Source organism: Myxocyprinus asiaticus, chromosome 41 (genome assembly GCF_019703515.2).
Source record: "Myxocyprinus asiaticus isolate MX2 ecotype Aquarium Trade chromosome 41, UBuf_Myxa_2, whole genome shotgun sequence".
Lineage (NCBI taxonomy): Eukaryota > Metazoa > Chordata > Actinopteri > Cypriniformes > Catostomidae > Myxocyprinus > Myxocyprinus asiaticus.
Genome location: NC_059384.1, coordinates 19391434 through 19415775, shown reverse-complemented (window position 1 = coordinate 19415775; position 24342 = coordinate 19391434). Strand labels below are relative to the sequence as shown.

At 41.4% G+C, this 24342-nt stretch overlaps 1 protein-coding gene across 2 annotated transcripts; it reads right to left on the bottom strand.

Annotated features, from left to right (window-relative positions):
* Positions 1 to 11598: 11598 nt before the first annotated feature.
* LOC127432105 (kelch-like protein 15) lies at positions 11599 to 24342 on the bottom strand. 2 transcript variants are annotated; one of them, XM_051682917.1, is made up of 5 exons: positions 24103 to 24152; positions 20514 to 20595; positions 20106 to 20203; positions 15832 to 16543; positions 11599 to 14177 (listed from the first exon to the last, which is right to left on the bottom strand). In XM_051682917.1, the coding sequence occupies exons 3-5, from the start codon at positions 20123 to 20125 to the stop codon at positions 13068 to 13070; spliced, it is 1842 nt and encodes a 613-aa protein (XP_051538877.1). In that variant the 5' UTR covers positions 20126 to 20203; positions 20514 to 20595; positions 24103 to 24152; the 3' UTR covers positions 11599 to 13067. The 2 variants fall into 2 exon arrangements, with proteins under 2 accessions (XP_051538877.1, XP_051538876.1); XM_051682916.1 differs by lacking the exon at positions 20106 to 20203 and having other exon boundaries at positions 24103 to 24342.

Genomic DNA, 24342 nt, shown 5'->3' with positions numbered 1-24342 from the left:
TATAATCCGGTGAAATTCGTTACACCCAGTTACACATTTGCTGTTTGAGGTAAACATGGCAAATAAGTCAAATTCCTCAGGCTCTGGAGACATTAAAAGACACTTACAGGTTCAAGATGAAAGCCCAGACAGGCCTATGGACCGGGGACTCGATTTGGATGGCGCGGCGGAAGAAGGAATCCAGTGTCAACTGTCCAACATGTCGGCGATGTTGACGAAGGTACTTGCGGACTTGGAGGATCTCGCTGTAATACGTCGATCGATTATGGCCATGGAAAAAAAAATTCTCTGAGTAGGTCACAATAGTGACAGATGTTGAGAGACGAATTGATTATTTGGAGTCATCAGAGAGGGAATTGGCCGCTAATCCGCCCACGACCAAAGTTGATTTGGAACGACATGTTCTTGAAAAGCTTGAAGATCTTGAGAATAGAAGCCGCAGGAATAACATTCGAATTGTTGGAATTCCTGAGCATGAAGAGGGCAGAGATATGGTGAAATTGCTAGATGAGCTTTTCTCGAGTCTGATCAACATAACAGGCCACAAGCTGGAAATCGAGCGAGCTCACAGAGTCCCGGCTCGCAGATCTGCTGAGGGAGACAGGCCCCGATCGATTCTGGCCAAATTTTTGAGATCATCCAATAAAGATCTCGTGATGCACCAGGCGAGGAGCAAAGGAAAGCTTTCTTGGAAGAATTACAATATTTTCTTGTTCCCGGACTTTGCAAACTCGACAAGAGAGAAACGCGATCGGTTTAAGGAATGCAAGAAACTCTTACATCAGTGGAAGATCACTTTTGCTCTGATGTTTCCGGCCAGACTGAGAATAAACACCAAGGAAGTATTTACATGTCCCAATCAGGCAATGTCTTTTATTGAAACATTGGGTGAGTAACCATTGGGTGTTTTTCTTGTGAGTGGATTGACTCACTGTACATACTCTGGCTTTCGGAGGAAGCTGGGCGCCATTTTTGTTTCTTTTTGCATTGGCTCCACCAAGCGGCTGGAGTTTGTTTTGTGGATTAACACTTTTCCTTAAAGAAACTTTTGCATTGACGGAAGATCACTTTTACAATGAAGTTCCCGGGCAGATTGAGAATAGACACTACGGATGACCGCAAAATATCTACATGCCTTGATGTCTTTTATAAAGTTGGCGGACTGTGTAAATCATGGGATATACTTTTATGCGGCCTCCGAGTGAATTGACTCTTGACCATCCGAGGAACCGGGATGCATGTTTCGTTTCCTTTTGTGCTGGTTCCGTCTAGTGGTTGGAGCTTGTTTTGTTAAATAACATTACTTCGGGACAGTTATGGATGAATCTGTCAGTTCCTTGTGCTTATGCCTCCTGTTGGTTGGAGTATGAATTGTGGAGTATTTTTGTGGGACATCATCTACTGCACTCTTCAGCTGGCTCACTGAAGATTTGTTTGTCTGTCTGAGGAAAATGAATGGCTTTATATCGGCTGGAATTTGTTTTGTGAAGGAACACACCTTCGAGACAGTTCTGTGAATGAGTCTACATGTTCTTTGGCTGGGGTTTGTTTTACAAAATATTTGATGTTATGTAATTTTGCCTTACAAATTTGTGAGGTGAAATTTGTACCTCGGCCATTGATATTAATAATGCCTTTAAATAATTCTATCTTGATCTTTATAGTTCCACGTCTTCGTCTACTGATGAAGATATTAGAAACTTTGTGGAACCATTAGATCTTCCTAAACTGAAGACTGAGCAAAAAAACTCTCTTGATTCTGAGATAACCCTGGAGGAACTTGACGAGGTAATTAAGTCCCTACCTACTGGCAAGGCTCCGGGGCCAGATGGTTTTGCCGCAGAATTTTTTAGATCCTATGCTACAGAACTGGCTCCACTTTTGTTAGAAGTTTATACTGAATCATTAAAGAATGGAAAGCTTCCTCCAACCATCACACAAGCCCGGATCAGTCTGATTCTTAAAAAGGACAAAGATCCAAGCGAGTGTAAAAGTTACCATCCAATCTCCCTGATCCAACTAGATGTAAAAATTTTATCAAAAATTTTGGCTAACCGATTAAGTAAGGTTATGGCATCTCTTATACATATAGGTCAGGTGGGGTTTATTTGAGGCCGTAGCTCTTCTGATAACATTAGGCGTCTCATCAATATCATGTGGTCAGTAGCGAATGATCAGTCTCCGGTCGCTGCCATCTCACTTGACGCCAAAAAGGCGTTTGATATGGTAGAATGGGATTATCTTTTTAAGATTTTGGAAATGTATGGGTTCAGGAGTACATTTATTGGTTGGATTACCCTGTAGCAGCGGTACAGACAAATGGATTAATTTCAGATTATTGTACTCTGGATTGGGGCACCCGGCAGGGTTGACCTCTTTCCCCATTATTGTTCTGTCTTTCCCTGGAACCATTAGCAGCCGCGATAAGAAAGGAGGATGATTTTCCAGGGGTGATTGCGGGAGGTGTGGCGCATAAGCTTCTGCTTTACACACATTATATTTTATTGTTCGTTTCTGACCCTACTAGATCTATGTCTTGCCTCCACAAAATTATTAATTACTTTTCCAAGTTCTCAGGATACAAAATCAGTTGGTCTAAATCCGAAGCTTTGGCTCTGACAGCGTATTGTCCAGTAACGGTTTTCCAGCCGGGTGCCTTCCAGTGGCCCAAACAGGGAATTAAGTATTGGGGATTTTATTCCCAGCAAATTTGTGTGATTTAGTTAGTGTTAATTTTGACCCTTTATTAAAAAGGTTTTCGAGCGATGTGGGCAGGTGGGCTTCATTAAATCTATCGATGATTGGGAAGGTTAATGTTATTAAAATTAATTGTATTCCAAAATTTAACTACCTGCTACAATCTCTCCCTGTAGATGTCCCCCTCTCTTATTTCAATCAATTTAATAGCATAGCGAAGTCCTTCATTTGAAATGGTAAACGTCCCAGATTGCATTTTAATAAATTACATAGGCCGATAGACAAAGGTGGGCTAGGCCTACCCAAGATTCTGTTTTATTACTATGCGTTCAGTCTCAGACATTTGGCTCATTGGTCACTTCCACCTGAGAGAGCCCTCCCTGGTTTGTTATTGAACAGGCAGTTCTTGCTCATATTTTGCCATTACAAAGCATCTCTATCAAACTAATCGGAAAAGTTAAGTTACACCCCGTTATTTCGCATTTACACTCGGTATGGATTAAAGTCTAAGATTGTTTAAATTGGACACTTATTTAAATGTTGCCTTGATCATATGGCAGAGCCGTAACTTCTCTCACAAGAGTAAGGGAGAAAGATTTCAACTTGGCATTGGAGGAAGGAGTGTGGGCTAAGATTCTTAAAAATGTTAAGTCTGCATCTAGAGATGCAAGGGTGCGTCTTATACAATTAAAAATTTTGCATATATTTTATTGGACCCCCTCTAGACTGTATAGGCTTGGTCTTAAAGACACACCCACCTGCTGGAGATGCCAATCGGAAGATGGAGACATGGCCCATGTTTTTTGGTTGTGTGTCGAGATACAGAAATTCTGGTCGAAGGTTCAGAATTTTGTGTGCGACGTGGTGGGCACTCGGGTTTTCGTTTTGCCCCAGACTTTGTGTTCTGGGCGATGGGGTAGTCATCGATGTGGGGGATGGCCATATTGAGAACTGGGTTCTGACCTGTGTGATGATCGCCAGGCAGGTTATTTTGAGGGGTTGGAGGTCAGCTGGTACGCCCCCATATCCGGAGTGGTGCACGGAGATGGGGAGGGTAGCGGCTTATGAGGAGGTGTCATTGGGAAGACGGGGTGATTTAGATTTGTTTGTCCGGAAATGAGGCAGGTATTTGGAATTTTTGGGGGGCTCTCGGGTGGGGTGTGGAGAGAGTATTGTAGTATAGTTCTTAAGTGAGTATGATTAGTATGTGTGTATATGTATGTGTATGTATGTATGCATATATATATATATATATATATATATATATATATATATATATACACACACTATATTGCCAAAAGTATTCGCTCACCCATCCAAATAATTGAATTCAGGTGTTCCAATCACTTCCATGGCCACAGGTGTATAAAATGAAGCACCTAGGCATGCAGACTGCTTCTACAAACATTTGTGAAAGAATGGGCCGCTCTCAGGAGCTCAGAGAATTCCAGCGTGGTACTGTGATAGGATACCACCTGTGCAACAAGTCCAATCGTGAAATTTCCACGCTACTAAATATTCCACAGTCAACTGTCAGTGGTATTATAACAAAGTGGAAGCGATTGGGAATGACAGCAACTCAGCCACGAAGTGGTAGGCCATGTTAAAACCTATGGATTAAGAATGGGATGTCACTTACGTTCATATGCGTCTAAAGGCAGATGAGCGAATACTTTTGGCAATATAGTGTATGTTTCTTGTTATTATAAGATTTAATAAAAAAATTAATTACAAAAGAGAAAAAAAAATATATAGATATATCGTGAAAGCTCACACAATGCATTATACGGTTAAAAATGTAAAAAAAAGTTACAAATGCTAGAGATCATAGAAGACTGTACAAAATGTAACCTTCATTTGAGCACAAGTCCACCTAAGTGGCCAAGGGGGCTCCTACAACAGATTGACTGTTTCAAAGTTCTTTGGTTGAAAGTCTGTTCCCTTACGACTCAGTACACTTGACATTGCGTTATGCTAATGCATATGGAGAGTGTCCTTCCACATGACCTAGTTGAAACCTCTCTACAATAATGCCAATATTCTAATATTGGCTATGGTGTTTGAGCTCCGCCCTTTTAGGCGCAAAGCTGTCTGCTATAAAAGCAGGCGCGTAAACACCATTCCTCAGAATTTTCTGATTCGCCATCGACTACATGAGTCAGCATCGGGATCTTCACAGCAATGAGAAGACTCTCTGATCGCCTGGAGTGCTCCGGCGAACATCACTCCGCCCTCGCCACTTGACGCTTCGCTGGTGAACGGGCCGCTTCAGCATCCTGATTCCCCACATGGCGCTTCAGCAGGAGTTGTGTATCCTTATAAGCAATTGTATATTGTTATATTGTGTGTGTGTATATATACATATATAAAATAGTCGCTTACGTGTTCGTGTCTTTTTAAAGATGTCGTTCCATAAGTGTTCCTTGTGCGAGAGGCACATCCCGCCATCAGATCAGCATGAGAGCTGCATTCATTGTCTGGAGACAGACTGCCCTCACTGCGAGGGCATGAGTCTCAAGACGCTTCGCTCGTGAATCACCCTCGTTCTGAGGGACGATCCAGCCTCACAAGCCCTCCCACCTGCCTCTTCTGTGACACCCAAGGGATCACACGAGGAGGCACGTGGGGCCGCGAGGTCGAGCAGGATTAATTTGAGGTGGTCCTCGTGCCGGCACACGCACCGTGAGCACCTCAATCTCCCTGTAACGTGTCTATGCCGTTACATTATGCACGGCCTTGTTTTGTTTGGCGGTTCTGATGCTGGGGATGATGACGATGTCATGTCTCTTGCTGCATCATGCGAGTGGTCAGTGGATGATGCTACCGCCTCTTCCCCTAGCAAGGGCGAGGAGCATGTATGCACCATTGACAAGGAGATGCTTTGCGTCCTTTCAAGGGTGGTCGAAGAGCTCGATATCAAGTGGTCTCCTCCAGAGGAACCTACACAATCTCACCTTGATGAATGGTTCCTGCAGTCCAGACGCCGTAAAGTGACCGCGTCCCGTAGATCTGCTCCGTTCTTCCCTGAAGTTCATAACGATCTGTCAAAATCCTGGCGCGCACACTATTCAGCTCAACCGTGTGCAGCGATTTCATTCTCTCTAATGTGGATCACGGAGAAGAAAACGATTATGCCCAACTAACCCCCATGAAAGAGGTGGTAGCGGAACATCTCTGCCTGGTGAGTAGCAGGGCCTGGAACTCACGCCCCGTTCATCTTTCTAAGCTGTGTTTTCTGTCTGGTGCAGTCAAAACAACCTTGGGCTGAACACGCTCAAAACGGTGGAAATTATTGTGGACTTTAGGAGGAACCCCCCAACACTGTCCCCCCTCACCATTCTAAACAGCACTGTGGCAGCAGTGGAGTCATTCAGGTTCCTGGGCACTACCATCTCACAGGACCTGAAGTGGGAGACCCACATTGACTCCATTGTGAAAAAGGCCCAGCAGAGGTTGTACTTCCTTCACCAGTTGAGGAAGTTCAACCTGCCACAGGCCCTGCTGATAAAGTTCTACTCAGCGGTCATTGAGTCTGTCCTCTGCACTTCAATAACTGTCTGGTTTGGTACAGCTACGAAATCAGACATCAGAAGACTACAAAGGACAGTTCGGACTGTTGAGAGGATTATTGGTTGCCCCCTGCACCCCCTTCAAGAACTATACACTTTCAGAGTGAGGAAAAAGGCTGGTAAAATCACTCTGGACCCCACTCACCCTGCCCACTACATTTTGGAACTGTTGCCTTCTGGCCGACGCTTCAGAGCTCTGAGCACCAGAACCGTCAGGCACAGGAACAGTTTTTTTCCCCCAGGCTATCCATCTCATGAACAGTTAAAACTGCCCCTTTGAGCAATAATTAATGTGCAATACACAGCTTAGTCTTTTTATATTATCCAACACATCCTACCTCTTCTGCCATTACATTCCCTTGCACTGTACATAACCGATTTGTATTTAGATTTGCACTACATATGTGTATGTGTATGTATGTATATATATATATTCATATATATGTATGTATATATGTGTATATATATATATATATATATATATATATATATTGTCTATTGTGTATTTTATGTATACTTTTTTCTTTTCAATATTTATCTATTTTTTATTCTATTTTAATTATTTTTTAAAAGTCTTGTTGCTGTTTTTGTATTGTTGTGTACTGGAAGCTCTTGTCACCAAGACAAATTCCTTGTATGTGTAAGCATACTTGGCAATAAAGCTCATTCTGATTCTGATTCTAACATCCGCACTGGCTGGAAGTGCATACTCAGCGGCAGGCCAAACTGGTTCAGCACTCCACGCGATGATGGTGCTCCAAGTTTTCCATGCTAAGCTCCTCAAACAAATGGATGAGCAAGGCTACGATCCAGAGATGTTCAAAGAGCTCCGCACTGCTACGAACTTAGTGCTGCAAGCCACGAAAATCACTGCACAAGTCATTGGCAAGTCAATGAGCAACCTGGTGTTTTTGGATCATCACATCTTGCTGACCCTCACGAAATGTGTGACTCGGGAAAAGCCGCTTTATTTGATACTCCAGTGTCTCCAGCCAGCCTTTTTAGAGGCTCTGTGAATAGAATTGCTGAGCGTTACGTCATGACTTAGCAACAGTCATAGGCTATGAGACATTTTATGCCACAACGGAGCAATACTTCATCACAACCGCCTCGCTCCTGCTCTGTCTCAGTCCAGCACCTGGCTAAAAACCCCACACCAGCTGCCTCAGTGCCATCAAATGTTGCTGCCGTGCCGCTGGTAAAGCCACGCAAGCCGTGGCCCTGAAGGCAGCCGCCCGACGGGAACCCCCCCCCCACACACACACACAATGCAGCAAAGCATCCTGACACACAAAACTGTTCCCCTCTTCCCCACTGCTGTTTTTGGGAAAGGAATATTGTTGTTCAAAATGCTGTTCAATATGTTGTTTAGTGCCAATCGATATATATTAGCCTTTCACCGATATATCGGTATCAGCGTATATGTTTACCGATATGCGCAGATATGAAAACTTTTTTCAGAACATATAATGCAGAAAACAATGATTTAGAATTGGTGTCATAACGTAGTTTGTCCAACAGAGCGTGCTCTGACTCCATTGTTTACAGAGCTGAGCGACGTGGTTCTGTACACAGGGCGGAGTTAAGCGGTGCGGAGTTAAGCGGTGTCTTCTCGGTAAGTTGCTAACTAGTTTGTGAAATACATACTGGAAAGTTAATAAACAATGACCCCATCATTTTCCCTTTTCAATATAACTAATATAACGTTAACCCTGTCCCTGACAACCATGTAACTCATGTTTATCATATTTGTTTGCTGTGTTAGCCAGCTATAGTTTGTCAGTGCAGTAAGTAATGTAGCAGATTGAAAGGTAAACATCAGAGCATCTTTTTGCAGCTCAGCAGACAATGGTGCGGTGGTGGATTGTGTCTGTTAAGTGTTGATTTCACACTACATTGTTACCTAGTTGGTGAGACGCAATGCTGGAAAGTAAAATAAACAATGTCCATATTTTACTCTCCGTGACAATGAGCTTATAGCTAATTAGCTAACCACGTAGCTACTTTCATTGTTTGTCAGATGAGTGGAAGCTAATGTGTAAACATGTATTCACCAAACTGTTTTGTTCAGGATTTACAGTTTGGTACCCCCTTCAACCGAATAATTCCAGTCGTTGCATTTATAAAATGTAATATTTAAAAGTCTGGTTTTCCACCGTTGAAAGTTTCCCCTGAACTTGTATAGCAGAATACGGTGTAACACCGCTGCCGCTGTTTATCTCAAGATTGCAGGTTAAAATTTGCCCAATTGGTGTTAAAGCATACTCAACTAGAGGCATGGCCTTCTCATGGGCATGGACGAAGACATATGTTTTGCAGCAGGATGGTCTTTTCATAACACATTTGCAAGGTTTTACAACCTAGACGTATCATCTCTCTCTTCACAAGTACTCTGTTAGAACGCTTGCTATTTTGTTTGCCAAACGTATACTTATGCCCCTCCCTTTAAGTATGGGCTCCCCATCATTTTACACAACCACCTGAATTCAGGCCATTGTAATTTACCATAAAGTCACAAGATCTTTCACTATAAATAAACTACCTTCCCGACTGGTTTGTGAAGTGGTTAAGTCATACTATATGACTATAATTCATATATCCATTCTGAGTGCTCCCCTCCTGGCCCAACACGAGGGTCACTCACTGAGGCATACTCATGTCGGTCGCCGTCCCATGAGACTGCAGCATCATGTTTCCTCTCTGGGAGGTTATGTCGTGTAGTGCGGCATGATGGGATTCTGTTCCCCGTATGCGTTAGCAGAACGCAATGTCAAGTTTACTGAGTCTCAAAGGAATGTCTCAGTTATGCATGTAACCTCGATTCCCTGAGACGAAGGGAACAAGACATTGCGAATGCTAGCTGCACTACAAGATTCAGAGTTCTTTGAGGTGTGAGCAATGCGCTCTTTGTCCCTCAGTCAGAAAATTCGGAGGAGTGGTGTTTGCACGCCTGCTTTTATAGCAGACAGCTTCATGCCTAAAAGGGCGGGGCTCAAACACCATAGCCAATATTAGAATATTGGAAGTACACTCCCCAAATGCGTTAGCAGAACGCAATGTCTTGTTCCCTTCGTCTCAGGGAACCGAGGTTAGGTACATAACTGTTCTTCATGTCCAGACATTATCAGTGTCTTAAAGGGACAGTTCACCTAAAGATCACAGAATTTACTCAACCTCAAGCCATCCCAGATATGTATGACTTTCTTTCTTCTGCTGAACACAAACAAGAAAAATATCTCAGCTCTGTAGGTCCATACAATGCAAGTGAATGGTGGCCAGAACTTTGAAGGTCCAAAAAACATAAAAAGGCAGCATAAAAGTAATCCATAAGTCTTTATCTATGAATCTATATCTTCAAAAGTGATATGATAGACTGAGTGAGAAACAGATCAATATTTAAGTTTGTTTGTTTTTATCAGAAGAAAAAAAAATACTGATCTGGGATGGCATGAGGGTGAGTACATGATGAGAGAATTGTAATTTTGGCTGAACTATCCCTTTAAGGCGTCATTATACAACCGAGTTAAGGCTGCTCTGTGTCTGCTTCAATTTTTGTGTAAAGATGCAATGCAGCATAAAAGCTAGACTAAATTATGCCTGCATGACCCACCTCAACCCATAGTATCAAACGCAGTTCCGATGCTGCTTTGGTTCTGTGTAAATGAAAAGCAGCATCAGAGCAGCCTTAAACTTTTTATTTTTTCTTCATCATGATAGAGCATATATTTAATAAGTTAGTTTCATATTTAAAAGTATAATTTCAAATTATCTGTCATTTTATATTTCTATATTCATACTTTTATATTAAAAAATTAATCTTGTAACATTACTTATGCAATTGTAATTGCTGTGTAAATGTATTTATGTTACCTCTGAACAGCATTAAGTAGTCTGTCTAAATACACCAAATGCCACTTTAGATGCAGCTTCCGTGCCACCTTTGCAGTGTAAAGATGGCTTTACATTTTGATTTGGCCTCTTGAAAAGAGTGTCTAGAAAGATTCATGACTGTAATTGCTGCTGATTGATGTATTCTCGTAATACAATTCTCTTAAATATTTAAGTGTGCTGAATTGGTGTTTATTATAAGAAAGAAGAAAATAATAATTTCACTTTTTGCTTTGAAGTCCTATGGTCAATATTAATAAAAATACAAATAAAAAAGAGCAGAAGCCATAATTACTGGATCCTTAAAATGAAATAAAATAAAAACAGTTATAAATCTTAACACAAATGAACTAAACCATTTCTATAACTAAGCCCTCAGTGACCAACAATACACACAATAATTAGAAGGCACCTTCCAACAAATGTCTTTCTCAATATAGCACAAAATTCAGCTTTGTTGCTTTTCTGTCAGATATTGTGACACATTGACCAAAGTCCCTTTTTTAAGGCAAGTCAGTCCACTCGGCGACATTGGCCATCTTTGGAACTCTCCTAGGCAGCTATTTTCTATAGATAAAATCAGCATGAAAGTACAGCTCCTATCTACTTGAATGGGGAAAGACTAAAATCTCCAAAACAGTTGGTCAAGATACCGATCAAAGAACATATTTGTTCTCAGCAGTAAAATCTGACAACACTGGTATCATAAATTGTGCTTCTTTTGCTCAGATAATACTAAAAATGCTATTTTCCAGCCAGGGCCATTGTAAGTTATACAGTTTAGAATTTGTTGTGGTGCCCTCCTGGACCTGTGGGCCCCTAGAATCGTTACCACCTTTCACCCACTAGCTACAGCCCTGGGTCCAGCTTATACGAGTTCGCATTCTCAAGTTGACTGACAGGCGATGTCTGTATTTAAAAGATGATTGGCTCTTTTTCCTGTAAGGCGGGACTTACTTTTTTTTTTACATCTGCCATATTGGCCGTTCCACATTCTCCCATTCAGTTTAATACAAATGCTCCGTCAGACTAAATAGAACAGGCTTATGGTCACCATGCATGTCCTGCTATTGGATCCTCTTAAAGGGTTGAACCCACAGGATCAGATGTTGATACCTCAAGAAGAGATGCATGGCTCAAATATACTTTAAAACTAAACATGCAACACACCATGTTCTAATAATATGTGACCTGATTGTTTTGAGTCACTTTGACCAAGAAACATATTGAGTTTTATGCACTAAAGCAAAAAGTCTCATCCAACATTCAAATGATTACATCTTAACAATGGTTTAGAGTAGAAACATTATGACTACACCAATAGAAAGCTTTTCACTTTAGTACATAAAACTCAGACTGCGTTTCTGGGTAAAAGAGACTCAAAATAATGGAGCAGGTCACATGTGTTTCTTGTATTCAATTAGAAAAAATAGAGAGCTGGACAGTAAGAACATTTATTTCTGTAAATTAGTTACAAAGTTTCCAAATACCAATGAACCATCAGATTATGGTAAACACGTTAGCAATCTGATTATATTCCTCTCAAGTACAATATTGGTGTGGAGTGTAGTACAACATACAGGGCTATGGATTATTATAATGGAATAATTGCCTGTTAATCTGCTAAAGGATAACAAGACAAGGTTAAAATCTACTTCTGGCAAATCTGCGCATAATATTATTACAGCTTGACCCTCACAGACCACAGTTTGGTATCTATATGTACATGACGTTAACATGAATTTTGGATGAGAAAAACAAGACAGAGACAAAAGGTCATATAAGTTAGTGTCTGAGGAAGTACAGATCAATCAGGAACTCTGTAGTAACACACAGCATCCATGTAGGGTAAAGAGGAGAAAGACTTGAAGCATAACAGGAAGTTACATGGTGCCAAACACCATCAAAGCTCAGGCTTAACCATAGCCTAATTGATTTTAATACAGGGTGGAATAAGCCTCAGTACAACAGATCTTAGAAGTGCTGTTATGAAGTAGACATTAAACAATATGCAAATGTGCTTTAGCCCTTTTGCTCATGAAACAATGAGAGTGAGAGAGACACCCACAAAAGTAGCTCATTACATTACACTGACTGGATCATGGCAAGGCTCTGCCATTTTAATAAATAATAAAAATAAAAAAAATAATAAAATAAAAAGAGTAATAAGCATAAGCACAACCACTAAAGGTTGGAGTATGTCCACTAATCTCTGCCCTTCCCATTCTCTCATAGCAGTCACCAGTGGTGGACCGATTGTTTTTGTAGAGCAGTAATATACGCCCTAGTACAAGTGCAATGCTTGTCAACATCATCATTAGAATTAAAATCTTTACAATCATAGTCATTATAATCAAAATCCACTACAACATCACTAGTATCAGCACAAATGCATTCTTAGATTAGTAAATGTTAAAGAAAAAGACAGAACTAGGGATTTTTAAATATTTTTCTTGAGTTGTAAAACTTCTACTTCATTCAGTTTCCTTTTTTTAGCTACTTTATGCAGCAGACTACTTAGATTTATGTTGTGGAATATGTATGCATCAAACATGACTTCCTCTAAAACACTTGTGAACAGAATGAAGGGATACAGTAGAACATCTCAGAAGACAATGAAGTGAAACATGAGAAATATTATGTGCTCTACAGGGTAATGATTACAGTGCAGTGAGTCAAAATGTATGACCAAAAAGGTTTGTATTTATTTGGTCTCATGAGAGAGCCAGTTCTGAAAATTGACCAACAGCTTTGACCAAATAACAAACCTTCCTTACTACAATGAAAGCCTAAAAAGGATTTTTTTTTTTTCTTAAATAAAGCACTGGCCTACAGTTTAAAAGCTTAATTAGTATTACTTTTCACACCTGTAAACATTTTCTCCTAAACTGTCCAGAAGTTACAAAAACAGCCTCAGCTGCAGCGTCTCACATGTTCCAGAACATATTCTGGGAAGTGCAAACTGCACACTTGCAGCCCATCCAGTTTGCAAGGCATTCTAGGATACTCATCCTCTTTCCACTTATTCTCCTCAGGGTCAAAGGTAAGGATAGAGTCACTGTAGTGACCGTTGTAACAAAGTCCTCCAAGCACCATGATCTGTTTGTCCAACACTGCCACTCCATGCCCACTGCGTCCAATAGGCATAGAGGCAAGAATAGTCCATTCATCTGTCTCTGGGTCATACACCTCTGTTGAAGGGCAGCCCTGGGACTCAAATGAGGCACGCAGTATCACACACACCCCACCAAACACATACAGCTTCCCATTGTAGGAGATCATTTTATGGAAGCAACGAGCGTAGTTCATCTTTGACTTGTTCTCCCAACAGTTGGTGAGGATGGGCATACGGCGTGTGCGGTGGTCGGATGTTCCTTCCCGCCCCGGATCGAAGACACATACTTGTTTTGAGGTGGAAGATGAGGTGATACCACCAGTGATATACAGCTTCCCGTTAAGCACCGTGCCTTCATGCCCATACTTATTAACGGGGTATGGATCTACAAACTCCCACTTGTCCTCAACGATGTCATAACGCTCTGTAGAATAGAACGTCTCGTCGCGAGTGCGGCCTGCGACGGCGTAAACATACTTCCCAATGACGCCGACGGCAAATTCTGATCTTGGCACGGACATGTCAGCCATACGAAGCCAAGAGTTCTGTCTGGGATCATAGCGGTAAACCTTCGAAGAAGCATGAAACTCTCCATCCGGACCCAACTCTTCACCACCCAACAGGAAGGCGAAATTGTTGACAATGGCCAGGCAATCGGGGCGGAGCGGAACTTGCGGGCCCTCTAGTTCCCACCACACCTTGGGCCGATGCAACAGGAGGATCTTACTATTGACCATGCTGTGGCCAATCATTCCACGGAATACAGCAGTCTGGGGTCTCACTGATCTGATACGGTTGGACTTGGTTTCAGCCAGTGGTTGTTCATTCACCTGATGAAAGTAGCTGAGGGCTTGGTCCACTTCCAGCCTCAGTTGGCGAGAATAACGATAAAACTCAGATGTCTTCACCTATATGCCGAAAAAAGAAACAAAAAGCACTTACATACTGCAGACAAGTTTCAAAATAAAAACATGCCTACCACCCCTGGAGTTCGCTAGTTCGAATCCCAGGGCGTGCTGAGTGATTCCAGCCAGGTCTCCTAAGCAACCAAATTGGCCCGGTTGCTAGGGAGGGTAGAGTCACATGGGATAACCTCTTCGTGGTCGCTATAATGTGGTTTGTTCTCGGTGGGGCACGTGGTGAGTTGAGCGCGGATGCCGCGGTGGATGGCGAGAAGCCTCCACATGCGCTATGTCTCCGTGGCAACGCGCTCAACAAGCCACGTGATAAGATGTGTGGATTGATTGTCTCAGACGCGGAGGCAGCTGGGATTCATCCTCCGCCACCTGGATTGAGGCGAATCACTACGCGACCATGAGGACTTAAAAGCGCACTGGGAATTGGGCATTCCAAATTGGGGGGAAAAGGGGAAAAAAAATAAATAAATAAAAATAAAAACATGCTTTTGTCTGTATCTTAAGGGGCTCTGAACATGCACTAGATGGATATCTTTAACTGTTGTGTAGCATCTTGCTGGTTTTTCAGTACCTCACACAGCATATTCAACACACAGTGTCAAGTTAAAAGAGCTTCAACTTTTAAAAAATGCATCTGGAGACATGCATACTGTTCCATTCGATGAACTCCAGGGCTGTGTCTAGGGCTGGGTAAGATACAGATTTCCAGATTCGATTCGATTCCAATTCATAAGCTCTCGATTCGATTATGATTATTTTGATTTGATTCCTTTTTATATAATTTAAGCTTTGATGTCCATTTTGCTTGCAAATGAAAGAAGTTCTCTCTCTTAGCTAATGCTGTAAATTGTACAAGGGACCTTCTTGTTAAATTGCAAAAATATAAATTTTACATATTAATTTGGTGGTGGTTGTTCTCTATTGTTCTTTCATTTTTTATGTTCAACTTATATGTTTGACAAGTTAGTTCAGCTGAACTGCAGGCACTCTACAAATACATTTTCATGCAGCCACTCACAGAAAATAGGCTAGAATAAAAGATTGATCTTGAGATTTAAAGTATGGATATTGACATTGTTTAAATGAAGATCGCGATTACTCTGAGCATATATATTTTAACCTTTTAAAAAACACTGTCTAGCATTTTTTAATGCAAGAACTAGGGATGTGCACAAGTAATCGATTAATCGAGTACTCGTTCAGCTTTATATACTCGACAAGTAAAAACACTACTCGAATATTGCAGTTTGATTTTCTTTTGTGCCTTCGTCTGCCGTGAGCAACAATGAAACTGCTTTTCTTCTATATCTTGCCATTACAACTCAGTGCATTTGTTGGTGCTGTGGATGCATGACATTGTTAAAGGAATAGTTTTTACAGAAAATCCTGTCATTATTTTAAGTGATTGTATCGCTTCAGAAGACTTGGAATGCATATTTCTATGTGTCAACTAAATGTTGTTGTTTATGCATAATGCTCATTTTTTCATAAGAAAACACGGTTCAAAGGTTGAACTTAAATTCTACATTTCAAGTAATCGATTACTATGTTTTTGTTAGAGTACAAAATTACTCAAAAAGCCCATCCCTAGCAAGAACGCGTTCGGCCTGAGTGGCCCCTAACCATACTGAGTACGTATTTTTACCTTCTCAAAGACGTTTGCTGGTGTCATGAGGCAAAACCGCAGGTTCTGCACTACAGCATCAGTATGTCTCCAGCGTCGCCGATCATGTCTCAGCCAAGCCTGCACCGCCTCATACAGCTCAATTTCTGGAAATCGACTCAGCTGGTCACTGTCCAAGTATGCCATCAATTTCTCCAAACTCAAATAAGACAGGAAGTCTGGTCGTGCCATCAGCGGCACAAAGTTCTCCAGCAGAAAAGCATCGAGCTGCTCCTGCACACCTTCTACACCAACACTAAAGTCTTCAAGCAACCGCATGACCTCAGCACAATTCTCCAAGCAGATCTTGGCCAGCAGGAAAGAGCAGCAGAACTCCACAGCCTCAGTGAGTTGCACATACATGGCAGCCTGCAGGATCTCTTGCACTGTGAGCATGCTTAACTCCAAGGAACCATAGTACATGAAGCGAAGGACGTGACCAAACCCAGCTGCCGTCAATCCCTTCATATGAATCTTATCCTGGTCACGTTCCCGCATGTCAGCTGTGAACATGACACGGAAATAGTCACTCTGCGTTGCTAGCAGCGCCTTGTGTGCCTGGAAGTGGTGTTCCTCAATGAGCAGAGTGACATCAAGCAACAGTCGCTCCTCATACAAGGCTCGGAAGCCAGAGGACACGCTGCCTTCATGCACTTGGGAAAGGTACACCTCCACATCTCCTGCCATTAGGCACCTGCAAAGACACAGATGTTCGAATAAATGATGTCAAGAAGAGTCAATACAGTACAATTCAGGTGGCCCTCTGAACATTGAGTCAGTGTGGGATTACATGAAGAAACAGAAGCAATTGAGACTAAATAGATAGAAGAACATGTGACAAATTCTCCAAGAAGCTTGGAACATCCTATCTGCCAACAACCAAGAAAAACTGTGTCCAGGTGTACCTAGGAGAATTGGTGCTGTTTTAAAGGCAAAGGTGGTCACACCAAATATTGATTTAGCGTTTTTATGTTTACTGAACTGTTAATTGATAAATGAAAACTATTTATGGCATTATTTTTGTAGACATCCTCACCATGCAACCTTTTTACAAGTGCCTAAAACTTTTGCCCAGTACTGTATGTGTTTACTGATGTCTCTCACACGAACAATCAACAATCCAGAAGGAATCACATTTTAAATGTAACATTTACGATATTATTGTCAAGTAGGACTGTCACGATAATTATGTTATCAACTTATCGTACGATATATGGAATCAAATCAAATCACTTTTGTCACAACCATATACACAAGTGCAATAGTGTGTGAAATTCTTGGGTGCAGTTCCGAGCAACATAGCAGTCGTGAAAGTGATGAGACATATACCAATTTACAATAAACATCAGATTAACACAACACAATTAAAGTCTAATATGCATTTAATTACACACAACACAATATACAAATAATAACATACACTGTACAGTATACAATACACACAATACAATAAAAAAAGTATATATAGTATATATAGAATGTACAGTAGGTTGTATTGTACTGTATTGACATTCAGGCTGTCGGTTGATAGTAAGTTGTTAAGAGAGAATCTAATATAATAATATATAATTTATGACAGTCCGGTGTGAGATATAAGAGTAAGAGTAATAAAGTGCAGTGCTGATGTATTTTGATCGTGGGAGATCAAGAGTTCAAAAGTCTGATTGCTTGGGGGAAGAAGCTATCATGAAGGTGGCTGGTGCGGGTCCTGATGCTGCGATACCGCCTGCCTGATGGTAGCAGTGAGAACAGCCCATGGCTCAGGTGGCTGGAGTCTCTGATGATCCTCCGAGCTTTTTTCACACACCGCCTGGTATATATGTCCTGGAGGGAGGGAAGCTCACCTCCGATGATGTGTCTGGCAGTTCGCACCACCCTTTGCAGGGCTTTGCGGTTGTGGGCGGTGATATTGCCGTACCAGGCAGTGATGCAGCCAGTCAGGATGCTCTCTACAGTGCTGGTGTAGAACCGTGTGAGGATGTGGCGGTTCATTCCAAACTTCCCCAGCTGTCTCAGGAAGAAGAGGCACTGATGAGCCTTCTTCACAATGGCCTCAGTGTGGACGGACCATGTGAGTTCCTCAGTGATGTGGACACCGAGGAACTTGAAGCTGCTGACTCTCTCCACCGGTGCTCCATTGATGGTGATGGGACTGTGTTCTCTGTCTTTTCTCCTGAAGTCCACCACAAGCTCCTTTGTCTTGCTGACATTGAGGGAGAGGTTGTGCTCCTGACACCAGCGTGTCAGAGTGTGCACCTCCTCTTTGTTGGCTGTTTCATCATCAGACCTACCACCATCGAAGCAAACTTAATGATGGCATTGGAGCTATGTGTTGCCACACAGTCATGTGTGTACAGGGAATACAGGAGTGGGCTGAGAACACAGCCCTGCGGGGCTCCAGTGTTGAGGGTCAGTGATGAGGAGATGTTGCTGCCCATTCTAACCACCTGGCGTCTGCTTGACAGGAAGACCAGGATCCAGCTGCACAGCGAGCTGTTTAGAGCCCGGAGTTTCTCATCAAGCTTGGAGTGCACTATGGTGTTGAATGCTGAGCTGTAGTCTACAAACAGCATTCTCACATAAGTGTTCTTTTGTGAGAACATGACCTCGATCATTTTTGCTGACCTCGATATTGTCCATTGTGTTTATATGCGTGTTTGTTTACATAAGAATGAATGTCACCAACATTTTAGCCAGTCGCGCTGCTTCTGTCCTCTTGTCTGCTCTCTGTGTCGGGGGTGGGGCTCAGGCAGCTCCTCCACACACACAAGAGCGGACAGTGAAAAGTGAAGATTACATGTTACTCGAGGCTAATAGGTGTTTTTCCCGACGACTGCATAATTCCAGCCAGAAAGTTTGGAAGAATATGTAAAAATGGACTTGGTTACAAAGCCGCATTCCACAGCTCCGATGTGGGAACATTTTGGCTTTAAATCAAATGAGAGAGGAAAGCCCATTAATGTGAACGAGCCGGAAACAGTGGCAACGAAAAGTGGCAATATAACTAACCTAAAAGCTCATTTAAAACATAACCATCCCATCCAGTTTTCCGAGCTAGGAACAAAAACCGCAGTTGGAGATGGAGAGGGGCCTTCCCGACTTTAATTTTTTTTTTTTTTCTGAAATGTCTGAATATTCTTAAGAATAAAAAGTTCATTGCTCTTTGAAAGGGTGTACTTCCCTTATTATGCGATTATATTATTATTATATCAGTGGCATAAAATGGTCTTAAAATGACAATAATATTGTATATCGCAATTATTTCTGGGAAAATATATCGTCCGACAAAAATTAGTTATCGTGACAGGCCTAGTCTCAAGGGCTGATCCTTATCAATAAACAAGATGAGAAATGTCCCCTTGAAAGAACAACAACAGGACTGAACAGCATCGTAGGTAGTTTAGTGCATATTAAGCCGGTGTCACACTAGCAGACTCCAAACAACTCGATTTTGGCTGGTGGTATCACACTTGTTGACAGTTTCGCTGAGATCTCACTCTCTTCAGTCGGCTCACCGCAACTCTCGCTCTCTGATTCTCTGTCACGTGGAACTTGCCAAAATGACATAAATTATAACAGGGTGAATTAGGTTGTGATTCATGGAGTAAATGTAATTTGTGAATGTGTGTGATTGTGTATTTATCCCCTCGAGGCTTTACATAGAATGCATATGGACAGCTTTCAGTGAGTAAAAACAGACTGTAGTGCCTCCGCTTTCTGATTTTATTAGTCATTTCAGTGTAGGAAAACCCCAGGAAAAACACTAAGTGACAGAATCACTATGAATTACTGAGTGTGATCCCTGTTGAAAATAACGTTCAGATCAGCGTGACGTCTTGTCAGTTCTTCAGTAAAAGAAGAAGCCCCTTGGTCACTTGACGAGAACATAAGAGCAACAGAATGATTTTTCTAAAATTTTGATGTGCTTTTCCATGTGACGGAACCATTAACTCAACAGAGAGTTGCAACGATCAAGGGATTAACGACCTCCTGCTGGCAGACACTACTGCACACTCTGTCTCTCGCCTACTTGCCGGCTATTATGTAAATTAAGCTCACATCTGAAAAATCAGCTAGTGTTACGCCGGCTTAAGATGGTGAAAAACATGCTAGTCTTTAAAATAAAGCCTCTGGAAGGACATCAAGAACTTTCACACCTCAGCACTTTAATTTCTGCTGTTGAAAGCCAAACTCTATCTTGATGCTCCCCCACATACTCCCACTCTAGTGCACACAAACACACACAGCACACTCACCTCTGATTGGCCACGGGCATGTCACAGGGGGGTGTCCGAGCCAATCAGAGGACAGTACCTCTTGTGTCCGTAGGAATTTAAATTCTGAAGATATTCACCTAAATGACAAATTGAACAAGCCCCAATCATTAAAATACCATAAATATTCCCGATCAAAGCACAATCAACGCATCAAAAACTAAATGTCCCATTGTCTGCAAAACATGCAGTAAGACAATTATTGATGTTTTGTGCATATTTGAGCAAAACAGAAGACTGACTTTTTTATATATATATATATATATATATATATATATATATATATATAAAACTAAGCAGATGAAATACACTCAAAGTGTGTCCATGGCAAGATACATGGCTTGGGGGAAAAAGTACAGTGTTATGAGTTTGATGCTTAAGTGATATTACCTTTTAGAGGCCTCCTGGCCAACCGTCGGCTTCACTGTAGTGAAGGGACGTTCACATTTCCTCTGCTTGTACTTGCCCTGCTCTAAAGACAGATGACATCCACATGCTGGTAAGTAAGGTTATATATGAAAGTCGATGTCTTTTAAATGAGGATTTGAGGCCCTAAGGTAAACTTCTCTGTGATAACTAAATGGTACTTGTCCTCAAGTACATAAAGAATTATTACAATCACATTAACTTAAAGGAATATTCCGGGTTCAATACAAATTAAACTCAATCGACAGCATTTGTGGCATGATGTTGATTACCACAAAAATGTAATTTGACTTGCCTCTCCTTTTGTTTAAAAAAAAAAGCAAAAATCTGTGTTCCAGTAAGGCACTTACAATGAAAGTGAATGGTGCCAATTCATAAACGTTAAAATACTCACTGTTTCTAAAGTATAGCCACAAGACATAAACAATATGTTTGTTAACATGATTTTAGTGTGATAAAATTGCTTATCTTTTCTGTGTAAGAAAGTGTAAAGGACACTTGAATGCTGTAAACAATAAAACGACTGTAAAAATGATGACAAACAATTTTAAAGCTCAAATAACACATGAGTTTTAAATGAAGAATTAATGTAAGTGTTTTTATAAAATTATAAGGTTCACATTTATGTGTTTAAACTCTCCATAAATTGGCCCCATTCACTTCCATTGTAAGTGCCTCATTGTAACCTAAATGTTTGCTTTTTAAAGGAGAAACAAGATGAAATAATGTTTTGTGTTTGTCAATATTATGCCACAACTGCTGTTGACTGAACTAAAGGGTCAGATTATTTGGCGATTCATGGTTTAATGATGCAGCGAGATCCAGAAGATGGAAATGACTTCAATAAATCAGATGATTTGTAGAAGGAATAACAACTTTCATTTGTACAAATTAATAAATGAATAAAAATGAAATAATGAATACTGAATAAAAGCGATAATACAGAAAATAAATGTTTGATTATAATGGAAAAATTAAAGTACAGAATGAGTCGAGATGAGGCCTCAAAGTTGGAATCAGATGCGAAGAGCTAAAGAGCAAAGATGTTAGTCTGACACACAAAGATTTGTAAAGGTCTTTATACCCCCTTGAGACTGTGCCAGAAAGCACTTCCTTTTTAGGTACAGAAAGTTCTGTATGAAGTTAAGCTGTAATTCAAGGTGTCAGGTCATATTGTTGACCTACTGAAGTGCAAAAACTGCGGCTGAGTGGAAAAGGTAAACAACAGACTCGCTCGTACATATTGCCAAAAGTATTCGCTCACCCATCCAAATAATTGAATTCAGGTGTTCCAATCACTTCCATGGCCACAGGTGTATAAAATGAAGCACCTAGGCATGCAGACTGCTTCTACAAACATTTGTGAAAGAATGGGCCGCTCTCAGGAGCTCAGTGAATTCCAGCGTGGTACTGTGATAGGATGCCATCTGTGCAACAAGTCCAGTCGTGAAATTTCCTCGCTACTAAATATTCCACAGTCAACTGTCAGTGGTATTATAACAAAGTGGAAGTGATTGGGGATGACAGCAACTCAGCCACGAAGTGGTAGGCCACGTAAAATGACAGAGCGGGGTCAGCGGATGCTGAGGCGCATAGTGCGCAGAGGTCGCCAACTTTCTGCAGAGTCAATCGCTACAGACCTCCAAAGTTCATGTGGCCTTCAGATTAGCTCAAGAACGGTGCATAGAGAGCTTCATGGAATGGGTTTCCATGGCCGAGCAGCTGCATCCAAGCCATACATCACCAAGTGCAATGCAAAGCGTCGGATGCAGTGGTGTAAAGCACGCCGCCACTGGACTCTAGAGCAGTGGAGTCGCGTTCTCTGGAGTGACGAATCACGCTTCTCCATCTGGCAATCTGATGGATGAGTCTGGGTTTGGCGGTTGCCAGGAGAACGGTACTTGTCTGACTGCATTGTGCCAACTGTGAAGTTTGGTGGAGGGGGGGATTATGGTGTGGGGTTGTTTTTCAGGAGCTGGGCTTGGCCCCTTAGTTCCAGTGAAAGGAACTCTGAATGTTTCAGCATACCAAGAGATTTTGGACAATTCCATGCTCCCAACTTTGTGGGAACAGTTTGGGGATGGCCCCTTCCTGTTCCAACATGACTGCGCACCAGTACACAAAGCAAGGTCCATAAAGACATGGATGAGCGAGTTTGGTGTGGAAGAACTTGACTGGCCTGCACAGAGTCCTGACCTCAACCCGATAGAGCACCTTTGGGATGAATTAGAGCGAAGACTGCAAGCCAGGCCTTCTCGTCCAACATCAGTGTCTGACCTCACAAATGCGCTTCTGGAAGAATGGTCAAAAATTCCCATAAACACACTCCTAAACCTTGTGGAAAGCCTTCCCAGAAGAGTTGAAGCTGTTATAGCTGCAAAGGGTGGGCCGACGTCATATTAAACCCTATGGATTAAGAATGGGATGTCACTTAAGTTCATATGCGTCTAAAGGCAGATGAGCGAATACTTTTGGCAATATAGTGTATATCTTTGCAAAGTACCCGTAATTTTCCTGATCTCAGCTAAATATGAGCACAGGTGCCCTAGACACATTCTGTGTTAATAGACCTCGTCTGTACATTACTTGGAACAATAATAAAACCATAAACTATGCTCTCTTGTTCCAGCTCTGAAGCCTCATAAGGTCAAAAGGTAACAAACCCATATACAAGAGCATTCAAAGAGAATGAGGTAATGTTTTAACATACAATTTGAGCATACAAGAAATACTTCTGGTAACATGAATGTATGGACACTTGAACACAAAGTTGAATATATAAGGAATACATCGAGCATGAATATAACTATAATAGTACAGTGATAATATGAATGAATAACAAACTGAGTACATGGATGTGAATATATGGTTATGATTGCATAACTGGTTATAATTGATTTCAAGCATAATATCAATAAGCAAAAATATAGAAAAGACTCTAGCCATATGCATCATTTAATATTCATAATAAAATGCAACAACCTTTTGATACAGCTGTTGGTTCTAAATATAAGCAGGTTTCAGTCATACATTAAACATGGTTTCTTTTAACCTTTGAACTTCAGGTGACCTCTTGTTCAGAGCTTCAAAATAAAACAACACTTGGCTAATTCAAAGAGAAATCCATATTGTGTGCTCCTGCATGACAATTTTAATATTTAATATTAATATTTTTAAATATTAATATTTACTCATCTTTCCAAACTACATTGTATTTGTGTTATGTCCAGTACACACAGTGTCTGTGTTTTAAAACTAAGTGAGCTGCCTACCTAGTCTGCATTTAAAGGCATTTTAAGCGCATTTGGCACGTTCGAATCGCGCATATGACACCAAAACAATGCTGGTATATTGTAATGCTGGTATATAATAGTGCTGATAGGCAGCACACTACGATTTGTGACATAGCCCGTAATTAACGCTGACACGTCCAAACAAATGGCAACCTATCAAGTATCAAAAACAATGGTGCTTTAGGGTACAAGAGGTTAAACGGGAAGATTAAGCCGGATAACGTCGTGTGTTAAATAAAACGATTAAAGCAGGGTTTTACCTCGGCGATGCGACTCCACGCAACCCCTCTTCGACCAGGGAGCCCGAGGTCCTTCGGACATGGAGTGCTTATGTTATACAGAGACCAGGGACTTCAAATATGAAATAACATTATCGACGGAGATATACTGCCCATTTGTGTCTTTGGGTGACAATAAACAAGTGTTATTTGAACTGAATCGCTAAATGTTGTTTGTCTATAGCCTGCACGGCAGTCGTAGACGCCATGTTATTGTCTGCA

Coding starts and splice junctions, on each gene's coding strand:
- LOC127432105 (XM_051682916.1), bottom strand. CDS start 24,163: ATGTCCGAAGGACCTCGGGCTCCCTGGTCGAAGAGGGGTTGCGTGGAG. Junction 20,596..24,102: donor CGTGGAGTCGCATCGCCGAG/GTAAAACCCTGC, acceptor ATCTGTCTTTAG/AGCAGGGCAAGTACAAGCAG. Junction 16,544..20,513: donor GGCCAGGAGGCCTCTAAAAG/GTAATATCACTT, acceptor GTGTCTTTGCAG/GTGCCTAATGGCAGGAGATG.